This window comes from Poecilia latipinna, unplaced genomic scaffold, assembly GCF_001443285.1.
Source record: "Poecilia latipinna isolate Pla-1442-1.1 unplaced genomic scaffold, P_latipinna-1.0 Scaffold54, whole genome shotgun sequence".
Classification (NCBI taxonomy): domain Eukaryota; kingdom Metazoa; phylum Chordata; class Actinopteri; order Cyprinodontiformes; family Poeciliidae; genus Poecilia; species Poecilia latipinna.
Window position 1 is genome coordinate 848,397 of NW_015112670.1, and position 14,210 is coordinate 862,606.

At 37.2% G+C, this 14,210-nt stretch overlaps 2 protein-coding genes across 2 annotated transcripts; both read right to left on the minus strand.

Annotated features, from left to right (window-relative positions):
* Nucleotides 1–1,298: 1,298 nt before the first annotated feature.
* ethe1 (ETHE1 persulfide dioxygenase) lies at nucleotides 1,299–6,517 on the minus strand. Its single transcript, XM_015053514.1, has 7 exons — nucleotides 6,362–6,517; nucleotides 5,553–5,697; nucleotides 4,283–4,431; nucleotides 3,970–4,099; nucleotides 3,518–3,607; nucleotides 3,102–3,218; nucleotides 1,299–2,240 (listed from the first exon to the last, which is right to left on the minus strand). The coding sequence occupies exons 1-7, from the start codon at nucleotides 6,392–6,394 to the stop codon at nucleotides 2,197–2,199; spliced, it is 708 nt and encodes a 235-aa protein (XP_014909000.1). The 5' UTR covers nucleotides 6,395–6,517; the 3' UTR covers nucleotides 1,299–2,196.
* A 1,345-nt stretch (nucleotides 6,518–7,862) lies between these two features.
* Nucleotides 7,863–13,500, minus strand: LOC106960403 (persulfide dioxygenase ETHE1, mitochondrial-like). The gene is made up of 8 exons (XM_015053491.1): nucleotides 13,093–13,500; nucleotides 12,839–13,058; nucleotides 12,071–12,215; nucleotides 10,426–10,574; nucleotides 10,121–10,250; nucleotides 9,692–9,781; nucleotides 8,733–8,849; nucleotides 7,863–8,603 (listed from the first exon to the last, which is right to left on the minus strand). The coding sequence occupies exons 2-8, from the start codon at nucleotides 13,043–13,045 to the stop codon at nucleotides 8,557–8,559; spliced, it is 885 nt and encodes a 294-aa protein (XP_014908977.1). The 5' UTR covers nucleotides 13,046–13,058; nucleotides 13,093–13,500; the 3' UTR covers nucleotides 7,863–8,556.
* Nucleotides 13,501–14,210: the final 710 nt, after the last annotated feature.

Consider the following 14,210-nt stretch of genomic DNA (forward strand, 5'->3'; position numbering starts at 1 on the left):
ACCACCCCCTCAAGGCTGCAGTCTCTCCTGTCGCTTGTAGATATTTGTGTAACAAATTTGTTTCCTTCCAACTTCACTTTCAATTTTCTGGTAATAGTGTTAGACATAGTTTTACATGAACAGCCATTTTCTTTAACAATAATCTTTTGTGGTGTTTCCTCTTTGTGGAGGGTGTTGTGAATGACTGCAACACAGCATAGAGTCAGTAATCTTCCTTTTGGTTGTGGACACTTTACCTGGCCTAACATTTCTATATAAAAGTTTTGTTGATAAGGATTCCTTTTGGTAAAGCCAAGCAAGTTACCTACAAGAAAGCTAACACAAGTCCCTGCAGCCTCAAGCTGGGTCTCATGTACAATTTGGAGGATGAATATTGTACTTCTTCTCTTTTGACTTAAGTGATATAAAAGGATCTCAAATGATCTGTTTAACAATTCAAGTCTCTTTCACAACATTTTTAGGTATCTAAAACTATGTTTATTTGTGAAAGTTATTTGGGCTGACAAACTTTTTATAAGGACGCTTATGCTTTTCATGTCAAGCTGTGTATTCAGCTCATGAGGTTCAAATACCACAAAGTCTTACATATTTACCATGCGCTTGCCTTTGAGTGCCCTAGCAATGCTGAGAGGATGCTGCATTAAAAGTGAAACGGGACACTCTGAAAACTGAATTAACCACACAGATTCCATTCAGGACTATGCATAGACATTTCTTTAAGGCCCCACAGGCAAAATCAGCTCCCTTTACTCTGAGGAGTTTTATCACCCTGACTGGCCTCTTTACAGCCTTTTCTCAATGAGCTGATAGTGCAATAGATTCTTGCCAATGACATGTGGATGGCGTGAGAAAAAAAAAAAAAGTGCTTCAGGTTTACTGTGGCATAGAGCTGCAGCGGGACTAAAACGAGTGCTGGCAGATGGGCGGCAGACTGGGTGAAAGGACAGCTGGCACACTGAATCTCAAAAACAAAATAAGATAGGACTGCTTTACATGTGGAATGAATAAAACTTCAGCCTGTGAAAAAACAATCTCACAGGCACCTCTTTGTTAAAAAAAAATGAAGGTTTCCATCAGCAAATTCAAAGAGACAAAAGGTTGCCTAATATTGTTGTTTGTCTCAAATGCAGACAGCTGGTGTGTGGTGCATGTGTGGGTTTAAGGTATCAACTTGCATGAGCGCAGGAAACACCCACCTATAGATAACCCTTTCTTCAGCCCACATTTTCCTGTGGTGTTAACTAATTAAAAGCCAAACATCAAGGAGATTTCACAATCAGGATTATCAAGATGAATTTCATGATTCAGTTCAATGTAGTTTATTCATAAAGTACATGGAAACAACAATCAGATAAACAAGTGCTAAAAAGTCTGCCAATTCCTTTGTAGTTAAAAAGGCACTGGGTCAGCTTATCACTGACAAGTGTAGTGGAACAATGTACATTTAACTGCAACATCTTTATATACAAAAGTAGACTGTAGCTTTCTGCCATAGACTTCAGAAAGAAAACCTGTATTGCTGTGGCATACTCTAAAATAAAAACAAGTTCCTTATAGATTGTGAATGCAAATAGTGTAGATTTATTTTCCTGCTATGCAAAAAACACGCTGGCTATTAACAGTCTGCATATTGCGGATGTGTGGTAGGCTGAGGGAGTACAGAACCTCTGCAAAGGCCTCGTGAAAGAAGCCAGTTGAAGTGGGAAAACATTATTGTTAAACCAAACCTTTAATGAATTTGGGGCGTCCTGATACCAGTTTTTTCCATACCGAGTACAAGTACTTGAGTTTAGGTACTTGCCGATTCCATGTGCCGATTCAGAGTACTAGTATCGGTATCGGACACCACTGTCATGAATGGTTCGATTTTCTATCAGAGAAACATCCTGTATTGTTCTAAAACGCAGCACCACTGAACAATGTAGAGAACATTACAATTTACCTCAAAGCTGTACAGTAATAGTGTTCCACACACACAATTATACAGAATCGTTTTACATTTAAAAAGTGAATTTCATTATTTTTTTTCCTTAGGCAATTGAAAAAAAAAAAAAAACAATTTTAATAGCTGCACATCTAAAAACAACAGCTCCTCAAACAAATAAAATTGAGACTAAATGAAACACAGTTTAGTTTTGGTAAAACAACCGAGTATGGGTCACTGGACTCATAATGCTCCGTTCTGCTCGGCCCTTCCTAGTCTTGCAATCCACAAAGCAGGTTTGCAGGCACTGCAATATCTGCAAAGAAAGAAGAAAATGTGTTTTTAGAAGTCTATTATAGTTTATAATTATGACAATCTCAGAATAAAATCAACCATAATGTTATGACCACCCTAATTATTGACAAGCTTCCCCATTATGCCATGCTAATGGGGAAGCTGACATGCTATGCGGCATAGCATGTCAGCTTCTTGACTTATCGAGTTTGTCCCGGAAAAGAAGAAAAAAAAATTACAATTAGGTGTCTAATTAAATAACAATTCCCATGCTTAACAACTTCACATTACAATTCATTGTTATTAAAGTAACTTTAGGATTTTTCTCATTCTTATCAGGGCTATATTGTCTAGTTTCAGTTTCTGTTCAGAGCCTTTTTGTGTGTGTATGTGTGTGTGTTAATGTTTAAACAACCATTTAGCAAAGATGTGACAGTTCCCTTTAAATATTGCTAAACATATCCTAATTAAAGTCCAAAATTTAATTTGTTACCATTAGTCAATTTGTTGTTGATCTGTTTATAATCAGCAAGACAGCAAGCAGTTAGACCACAGTGTTTTCCCCAAAGAGTTAAGGTAACAGATGAACTGAGACAACTTCCTTTAAAACTTCACAATAAAAGTCTTAAGAGTCTATTCTATGCTCTGACTTAAAAGTAAAATTAATTTACGTAGGGGGCAATCTGTTTGTAAAGTTGAGGAAAAACAATAAGAATTAAGTTTTACTAAATGAGATAAGATATTTCTGTCATTCCCAAAATGATTCTAGTCGCTTTCATTGTTAAAATAGGTTTACCTTCTTCACTGCGATGCATTCATAATGTTACGGCTGACTAGTGTCTAACATTTAGATTTAACGGTAGGTTTGTAGCGGTTTAAGTACCAATTTTCTTTGGCTTAGGGAGATTCAGGTTGTCCATGATTTTCACAAACTCCTCCAACTTCTTGGTTAGGCGGGGATTGTGCTTGCGTTCCTCACCAACTGTAGTAACTGTCTGACCTAGTAAACAGAAAAACAGAAAGCTTAGTTACAAACTAATAACATTGTAGAAAAACATTTTAAAAAGGAATGCACAAGAATTATATAATGTAGCTCATTAAAAACATTCGAGCATTTCTTTGCTGCATGAAGCCTTGAACAGGACATGAATAAGAACATTGTAGTAACTTCTGAGTGTCGAAAACTACGTTTTTCAGTTACTATGCTCTGGCCTAAAATAATTTTTCAAAGTCATTTGGTCACCGTCTGTGAGATAGGATGTAGTTTTAAGAAATTACGCATGTGGGTTTTTAACCAACCTTTGTAGTCATGTGCTGGGTAGAGGAGGCAGTCTTCAGGCAGCTGGAAGATGACCTCGTGGATTGACTTGTAAAGCCTTTCAGGAGAACCTAAGAAGAAGGACCAAGATTAAACTCTAAAGTCAAAAGCTTGTTAAAAAATATTTAATCAATGACTTCAAACTGTTAAAAACAGATATTTATAGAAGACTTGAATTATTCAAATGCTATTTTATTTAATGCAATACTGCCCCCATGTGTCCCTTGTGTTTAATCACACGTCTAAGAACTATGGGAACTATGGGAAGAAGAGTACTGACTATTGTAAGAGACGAAATTCGAAATTACTCCAATACGGGAAATTTACGGGAAAATACTAATACAGGAGCACACTGGGACGGAAGGGTAAAATACAGTAGATTCCCAGCTAAAACAGAAAACTTGACAGGTATGAGTAAAGACCGTGTGCCTACCCTGCTGGAAGTCTGTTCTGCCACAGCCTCTGATGAGCAGAGCGTCCCCAGTGAAAGCCATGCTCTTGTCCCCCAATACCAGGGTAATACACCCATCAGTGTGCCCTGGTGTTTCTCTCACTATCAGACACTAGTGATTAGAGAAAAAAAAACATTAGCTGGACACATTTTTTCCTCAAATCTATTTTATCAAATTATTTCAATGATTTCTCACTATTTACTATGTATTAGGAAGAAAATTAGAACATACTAATAAAAAGATGGTAGTAATAATAAATGAGTTAATTAATTAAAAAATAATAGTTGTCCTTACATGTTTTCCAAAGGAGATTTTGTCCCCCTCTGACAGCTGGACATCTGCTGAGGCACCGCTGTGTTTAGAAATGGCGCTCTTCAGTCCCTCGATTTGTTTCTTCATCAACCCAGTGCCGGTTACGTGGTCCGCATGGCAGTGGGTGTTAACTACCATAAACACACACACACACACATTGGATTTTGTTATTAGAAGTAATTTACTGCCAGTAAGTAAAGTTGGGAATACTTTAATATTTAATTGAAGGGGAAAAGGTCTGACAGCCGTATGGGCTGATGTTCAGCTTGGTGACGCCCAATGGCAAACTGCCTGACAGGATGGCGACTATTAGCAGACTGATAGCCATATATGTCTTTGTTAAGTAACATTGACCTTGATCTAATACTGACTAGATCATCTACTTTTATTATTCTCAAGGAGACTGGCAGGTTATGCAAGCACTGAAACATTATTAAGCTGATAATTAACTTAACGGAAAAAAAAAGTCTTTTTCAAAAGCTATCTTTTGGTGAGTGTGTCAAGACAGATTACCCATATCAGTGAAAGCCATTGTTTGAAAAAGTTGTGATCTCCAAATCATAAATAGTTTACTTCACACCAATCCAACACTTCTACCCTGCTATTAAGTACTTCTAAGGAGACTTCAAGGTTTGTTTTAAAAGCTGTATTGATTATAGAATAACTGTAGTGCTACCTTTCCCTCACTTGCTGCTACAAGGCAGCAACTTGTCAGCTGCTTTTGCATGTAAGGAAATACTTTAAGCTGCAAAAATAACACAAACAATTATGGTGTAGAAACTGTAGCAACTTCACTCATTCTTATTAAGATAACATTTTAAAAATGATAATTGGCAAGCTACAAGCAGCTTGTCTGTAAAGCTACTTGCCATACTGTAATTATTACAGAATAATTTAGAATTTCTGTCTACGCAACGACAGTAGACATGTGAGATATTTCTTCCAGAGTAGCATTTTATTGATGCGTTTTCCTTTGTTGGTAAGTGGTAATGTTATTTTTCATAGCAAGACAAACAGTAGCGTCTTGACCTATCTTTTTAATTCCTAGATAAGAAAGTGATCTGCTACAGCAATTCAGGGTTTGTCCAAGATCTAAAGTTTATTATTATTATTTATACGCTTAACAACTAGGCTGATGTATTTTAACAGGGTTTCAAAATGTTTAATAAGAGAACACAGATGAGCTACAGTTTTTGAGTTCATGCCATGACAGAAACTGCCTCTCTCAACCCATTTGTGATTGCAAAGATACCTGCAATTTTTAGATTGAGCCCCAGCTCCTTCACAAACTTCACATCTCTGTCGACAGTCTCCTTCACAGGATCAATGATGACCGCCTCTTTGGTGTCTCTGTCTGCTAGCAGGTAAGTGTAGGTGGAACTCTCGCTCTCAAAAAGCTAAACCGGAAAAACAAGAGGGAGATATCTACAGTTCACATCTTGCAGCTAGGGATACATACATTATTCTCTACATTATTAGATAGTAATGATTTTTAAATGAAGCCTACACAAATTACTATAGGGGAGTTTGGAGTTCAGGTTGAAGAAGTAAAGAGACCAAAATATATGCTTCTAGGTTAGGGTTCCCTGTGTGACAATTTGTTTCTCTTTTCCTAAACTACTTGTGGTCAATTATTTATAATAAAGCTTTGGGAAGTATGGGAAAAAAATCAGTATTCAAATATCAAATAATGCAATATTGTTTTTAATAGCTGCCATCATCGTTAAAAAGAGAAGACTGTAACTGTAGAAAACACCCATCTATTGTGCGTCAGCTGCAATGTCATGGTGATGCAGTGATAACACTAATTAAGCTCAGAGCTTTTTAAAAGCCAAAACAGAATGTTAAATCAGAGAAATGTTAGTTAAAGGACATTTCACCTGGAAAAAACATAAAAATCTTGTCTGACAATTACCTCACCGAGTCTAAACCAAACGCATATTTATCATGTACTTACCAGTAAGCTACGGCAAACTCTACAACTTCCTGTTTTGAAGTCAAATTCAGAGCTGCAGCACTGTCCACAAGTTTGACCATAAGAAAGTTTAAAAATACACATACTTGTCTGAAGATTGGTGCTTCGGGCTTCGCCATCTTGGAGCCGTCCTACTTGATGTTTACTCGGAGCAGCTGGACTACAGAAAACACCCCCGCGGTAGATGAGCCCTCTCAGGAAAGTAAACCAATGACTGGAGCTGCGTGTGGCTGTTCCGCTTACATATAGCCTCTCAGCCACGCCCAGATTACCTGACAAGAACTAGTTTGAGATACGTGATCTCCAAGGGTGTGTCAGACCAAAGACATGCTGCACAGCCATAAAAAAAATAAATAAATAAAAAATCTGCTCTGTCATCATTACTCCACTTTTAATCTTTACATAATTGTATTTATTGCTATGGTTGTAAAGGTAGACTGTTGATTGAGTTTGTTAATAATTATATCTAATACTATTTGAGGTCTTAAGTTATGCAACAATACTATTACATTTAAAAATAACAGCAAGGCAGTGATATTGGATTTGATGGAACTATTGTTCTTGATAACATGTACAGCCTTGTTTCCACTGTGCACTTGCAGGCCTCAGAATGCCTCTAAATATTCTCCAAAAATATTTTTTACAAAAAACCCATGAATCAGTAAACGCAGGTCTGCCTCATCTCCAACTGAGCTATAGCGTGTGAACAAAGTAGATAATTGTGCAAAGATAAGCAAGCTTTAGGCACATGTTTTGTCATCATGGGGCTGACTTGGGACCAGAACAATAAACAAAGAATTATTTAGACGCACTTTATATTATGTAACTGCATTTTATCACTTTTGGGATAAAAAGCGAAAATCATGTTAGAGGCAATGTTTGGTGTGAAAAACAAACTTTATTTTGAGAGCACTTTCCAAAGGCAAAACAGATACAAAGGCTAAAAACAAAAGGACTTTATTGCAATGAGGCGACAATAAGGGAAAGTATGGTTGGAGTACTGAGATCTAAGAACACTAACAGTCAGTTACAGGTTCACTGCACAGAGTGGGTAGAATAATAAAGGAGTAACTTCAAAAATTTTTCAACTTGACTACTAATCAATGACTTGATATAGAAATTCAGAGTGTTATGATAGACAAGACAAGGATTCCAAACATAAAATCAAGACTGATTTTGAAGCTGTTAAAGCAGACTAACAGTAAGCTTCCAGAATGATTACAACCTCAACCTTTTCTGAAAATGACTTCATTATAAAAACCGGTATTATTCCAAAACCAACCAATTTTAATGAGAACAAAATTTGCCAATAAAAGTGGACCAATGTCCAGTGAAAATGTCTGGAGGTATTCAGTGCCTCAAACAGAACTTGCTAAGCAAGATTAATTATATTAAAATTTCAGTAAAAATAATGTATGCAACTGCAATTATGTTAGCACATATAAGAAGTCAACAAATGTTTGGAGATTTTGTATGGCACTGTGAATCCTTATAACTTATTTTTTTAATATGATGATCATTCGTTTTTCCTTGTTGAGTTCAAACTGTGAATTATTTCTAGTAATTATGACAACTGAAATAGTTTAATTTGAAAACAGTTTTATTTTGATACTGGTCTCGGACACTATTGCAGGTTAGAGTTATTGAGTCAAAGGACTGAAAGCAGCACAATCAAAAATTTTTAAAATCAAGAATCCAAACAGATTAATGGTATTGGCCTTCTTTTTTCGCACATAGGATATCTATACAAGAGCCAAGGTCAACACAAGGTTCCCTAGCTTGTTCTGCAATGAAAACAACTTCTTCATAACCCCTGTGACTGGTAGCAGTGTGGGTGATTAAATATTATATATTATTAGCAAAACGCCATTGAATAGCCCATGCAAAAGAAGTCACCTGTACCAGTAAAGCAACATGACCATGAAATCAAACCTTGAAGGCATTTATTTCCCTTAATTAAACGTTTTGTTCATTCATTCCTTCAATCATGTTACAAGTCAAAATATTACAGATGTACAGAGTAAAACACACACATTTAACTTAATCGCAATACAAAAACTATTAGTTCTTTTACAAACAAAAGCATTGTTACAATATTTTTTACTATCAAATTAGATTTTATTCATAACTACATAAATACATAACTTACAAAGAACAATGAAAGCACTTTATGGTAAGCTATTGGGGTCGGGTTTGTGAAATAAAGTTTTGTGTGAATCATTCCGTAGCTATGTCAATGGCTTTATGATTTTTTTTTTTCTCGTTTTCTTCTTCAAGACATTCAGAGTCCATGGAGTCCACAAACGAGGTTAGCAGGCACTGAAATATCTGCAAAAGAAGGAAAAGAGAAATGATTAAGGATTTGTTGTGCCGCAGTTTTCCCGTTGAATTGGCACGTTGGAACCCACAAATTAACACAAGTTATGGCTGAGCTGCGAAACAAAACTGGTTTGTTACCTATTTTATCCGGCTTTGGAAGATTCAAGCTGTTCATGATCTCCACAAACTCGTCCTTTGACTTTATGAGACGAGGGTTATACTTGCGTTCTTCACCAACCGTGGAAACAGTCTGACCTGATTCACAAAAACACATCCAGTCAGTATTACACGTAGGGCTTTTGTGGTATACTTTTAGCTTACAACCCCACTGATCAACTACAGTACAACATAGTGGTACATTTCAGTAAAGTACACTACATCTCAAAAGTTAATTCAGTTATTAAATGCGAAAGTGTAAACCAAATTTTATGCACAGGAGATTCATTACATATACCAGAGGTTCCCAAACTGTGGGGCGCCGTCTGGATGGATGAAAAAAAAAAAAAAAACATGAACGCTGTATGCGCTCGGTTTTTACCTTAGAATGGCCAACTCTCTGTTATTCCTATGTCAATTTGATACATTAGGGGCTTCCACACTTCCCATATCTGTGTCCTCTGTCACTTTTATCAGCAGTTGAAACAGTTTAATCCCTTCTTAACATGTGGTAACCTGTTTTTCCGAGCCACCTTTAAACGCAACATGAGCGCTACGACACTCGCGCTGGGTTTACACCTGTGAAGGAGACCTGCTGCTGCTGTGCAGAGCTACGCAGGTTTGTGTTAGAATCACGGCAGCAAACCAGAAAAACGCAAAGAACTTTTCAGTTTTTCCCCCAAACTAACCAACATGTTTAGTAAAGCTGTTGGATGCAGGTAATGTTAGCTAAAAGATGACTAGCTAGCTAATATCAATACGTCACCTTAAGCTTAACAAGTAGCCTGTAGGCTACCGATGTTGTCTATGTACAGCTACGTACATTCATTTTGCACCCAAAAGAAGTCGATTTCTCCCCCACCCCGCTCATTCTTGGAGACAGGGAGTCTCTAAGAATCCCTGTAAGAATTAAACATTAGGTACATGTGTTTATAACTAACCTAAATAGTCATGTGCTGGGTAGACGAGGCAGTCATCAGGCAGCGTGAAGATCTTGTCGTGGACTGAATCGTAAAGGCATTTTGCACAGCCTGTAGTAGAGATGTGACAGTTTCAGAAGATTTAGGGTACTTCAGGAGTATCAACAATGAGAGCATTTCAAAATATTCCATGTTGAAGTTCACACAATAGCTTAAAAAACATTACAATCATTCCACCAAGACAGATACTGAATCCATACTTCCAACGGTTCATTAAAAGGCTTTTTCTGCACAAGCCGATGAGGTAACTCATTCCTATCATTCAGGTGGTTTAGTGAATGACTGAATTTAAGAAATGCAGGGCGTTGTGCCCCGCGGACTAGAATTGGGAAACTCTATTTATGTAATGACAGATCCATTAAAAACATACGAGTCATGACATATGCCTACCCTGCTGGAAGTCTGTTCTGCCACAGCCTCGGATAAGCAGAGCATCCCCAGTAAAAGCCATGCTTTCATCTGCTGACACGAACGTTGTGCACCCATCCGTGTGTCCCGGTGTTTCTCTTACAGTCAGGTACTACAGAAGGAAACAACAGTCATCTCAAAGCGTGTCAGGTCTTTTTATTTTATTTGGCAATTTCAACTGAAATGTTCCTAATTTTACAGCACGTGAATTATAAGTAAAAAATAAATAAAAAATGTAAATGTAAAGCTGACAAGCAAATTTTTAAAAAGTTTTATAGCTTCATTACGTGTTTTCCAAAGCGGATTTTGTCGCCCTCTGACAGCAGGATATCTGCAGAGGCACCGCTGAATTTAGAGATGGCACTCTTCAATCCTGCAATTCTTTTCTTCATCAGCCCGGAGCTGGTTATGTGGTCTGCATGGCAGTGGGTGTTCACTATCAGAAATAAAAGGGAATAAAATACAGGTTACCATATATAAATGTATGGGTGAAAGTCATTCTGCCCTTTGCATCCATTTCAGGTCATTTCGTACCAGACTTTTTCAGGTACGAAACAGAAGTTGTCTGTCACTGGGTGTTTAGAATCAACTATGCTTCAAGCCATACCCACCAAGAGGACGTTTCCTACCTGCTTTGATGACAGAGGATTGAAAATAACCTACCTACATTAATATTGTTAGTCTACCATGCAGAAATGTGGTTATGACAGAGGGCATAAGGGATCACCGATCAGCTTTCTCATCAAGATAAGGCTATGGTGGGCAAGCTACGAGTGGCATATCTGCTAAGCAGTGGGCTTAAGGATAATTGCCCAGCAAGTAGCTCAACCCAGCTAATATCAGATTGTAATACCTCTATTACTCTTTAAAGAGGAGAAAAGTAAAAGCGTATAACATTCTGCAGAATAAGCACTTCAAAACTACTACTAAATTTATCAGGACTTGTGTCTATATTTTTGCCTTTCTATACATGAAGATCAATATAAGTAAATGGAGCGAACAGTAACATATTAGTTTAGCAGAAGAATGAATAAGTATTGCTTTTCTTGTAAATAATAGTGATCCCATTGTATTATCTGTTTAGATTTTTTGCAAGTAGTTGTGAAAATAAAATGAAAAGTTGCTATGCTATGGTTATCAAACCATAGCAATCTCATACAGACACATGCCCATGTGACCACAACATATAACACCTGCCAGCAGGAGTTCTGTGGGAGTTATTATGGTTTGATCAGGTGTAGTAATCTGTCATTAAAAAAAAAAAAACTCCACATGGGGATCACTTATCAGGAAAATTTTACTAACTCCTAAAAGGGCTATTTGTTTACCAGAAAAAAAACCTATATAAATAAGTTGTAATGTTGATTTTCAGGAAATAATAAATTATTAATAAAGACCGATATTTGACGCTGAAACTTTTTTTACGATTATTTACCTCCATAATTCATGAAAATGCTTAACTAGATTGATAAATAAGTTTATTTGCTATGGCTTAAGTTTGCTGGTTCAAAAATAATGTGACAGGGACTTGGAAATGAGGCAACAGGTAAATGAGCATTTTGATCATATTTTGCATGGACTGTAGGGGATAACAATGTGATCACATGATTTTCATACAAATATTTTAAATTGAAGTTTCTGCTCATTTACTGAACATAAAAGATTTTTACATGCTGTACTGGACAACTGACCGTGCTTAAAATATTTGAAATTATTAATATGTTCTCTTGTTTCTATTTCAACTGAATCAAAATAATTGTTTTTATCAGTGGGATGCAGCTGGAAGTGTCTTAAATAAGCATATTTAAAAAATGTACAAGGCTTACACTGACGTAGGCAGTTAAGACGACCAGGACACGGATTTCTAAAATAAGTCTAAACTCATGGAAAGTAACTGTATTTTGTAGCTCACTCACAAAAACACACAGATACCTGCTAGTATCAGCTTTAGCCCCAGTTCCTCTATCAGGCTTAAGTCTCTGTCAATTGTCTCCAGCACAGGATCAATGATAATGGCCTCTCTGGTGTTCGTGTCTGCCAGCAGGTAGGTATAGGTGCTGCTCTCCACCTCAAACAGCTAAACAGGAAAAACATGTGATAGGTGTTACTCTACAATAAATGCCAACAGACAATAAAGGTCACGTACTTCACGTCCTGCTCATCTTCCTCAGATAATGTTGGTGAGTGTGGTGAAGACAAAGGAGAAGGGAAAGCAGATTGTAAGGAGAATGCATCGTGTGAATGTGAACATTACCTTTTTTTTTTTTTTGCATGATCAGTGTTACTATTTTGGTGCAAGCACCTCCTTATTTGGGACATGAATGGCGAAAAATATGTTGAATAAACTTGAAATGCATATAAAGTGTAATTGAGAAAAAGCAACAAAACGTTGCCAATAAATTTAGATACCGAATTATGTAAATGTAAAGATAAAGCCTACTTAGCTGTAAAGCATAACATAAACTGCAAAGTCATCCTGATGCAGGCATACTGCATCTGTAAGCTACATTCTAGTTTGGGTTTTAACAAACCACCAAAAATACTAGAGTACTAAAGATTGAACTCTACACCATGCTAGATGCTAACCCTTCATGCTTCCCGTTATCTTACATCAAGAATGAAGGTTAAATATTCTGATAACTCGTTCCTTTTAACATTGAATAATTAACCCGGGCAGAAGTTCATATAACGTGGACCTACTTGTCTGAAGAGCAGTCCTTCCGTCTTCGCCATCCTGGAGCAGTAGAACCTGGCGTTCCGCTGCAGGTCTACGACAGAATTCTTGCCGGGAGAGAGGCGCCTGCTCTGGGTTGCCGCATAACTCGAGCCCTCGGTGTTGGCTCCGAGTCGAAGCGACAGAGCTACAGCCCGATGGATCGGTCTTATTCTGGTTAATACAGAGCACATTGTCGTTTTCTGTCTGAACTAGCAGCTAGGTTTGACTGGACAACCACCAACTGGTTGAGCGGCACCGAAGAACCAGAAGCAGGTAACCGTAAGAATGTGACGTTGTCCTTAAGACCTCGGCAGATACAAACCGATTTAAAAAAATAAAATAAAATAAAAATAAAACCCCGAGCTCAGTCCCGTTTGGAAGCGAAGCTATTACTCGCTGCTGTTTCCCTCGGTCTTTACAGGAGCTTTGCCTATCACTATACCCATTCTTTGATCGGCCAACCCTCACAACCGGTGTCACGAAACTGGGTCAAAAAATGTCAGCTGTCGCGCGCAAACTATTTGCAGGCGCGTTCATGGGGCACGCAGACAGCACTATGGCCTACGTGACAAATGTAGCATACAGTTTCATAACGAAACCAAACCTTTGTTGTGATCACTGTGCATGCTCATTCATAATAAATACGCAAGCATGCACGTACACGAACATTTATTTCCAAAGTCGTTTGGGGAATCTTTATAGGGTAGCAATCACCTTACTGTATTTTAAAGTTTTAAAGAGGCAGTAACATGTATTTTCCAGGCATATAGTTCCATTTTATAGCGCAATCAAGTAACTATGTTACCTTCAGCTGCTATAAAAGTGATATCAAATATGACTTGAAAGAGTTTTGACTTAGTAATTTAACAATAGGGCCTCTTTAAAAGTTTTTACTCTTTATGAAACTCCGCCTTCAGGAAGTTATCACGAGGAGAGAGGAAGGCATATCAAATACAAAAATAGATGATTGTAAGAAGGAACAATATAATGAAGAGGCAAGAGGAAATGTGGATAAATAGGTTGAGAATTAGGCATACAAGTTTAAAAAGTGGTCTAAAAACGAAAACATCCATCAGGGTTTTTTCTCATTGTGGAGAAAAAGGAGTGGAACATATGTAGACAATACAGAGAAAGAAGGGATGGAAAGGACAAGGGAAATTTCGAAAACAATGTTTAATATATACAATGTATAATTTATGCACGTATCAAGTATTTACAAGACACAGTTAGCTGGAAGAATTTAATTAGTCTATTTTTGCTTATATTGTTTAGGCTGCTGGAGGACAAACTGAACACTTTTTCTCATTGTTTTCTTCTTGTGCTACTATCAAATTTCCATTATTTGCTATTATTTCA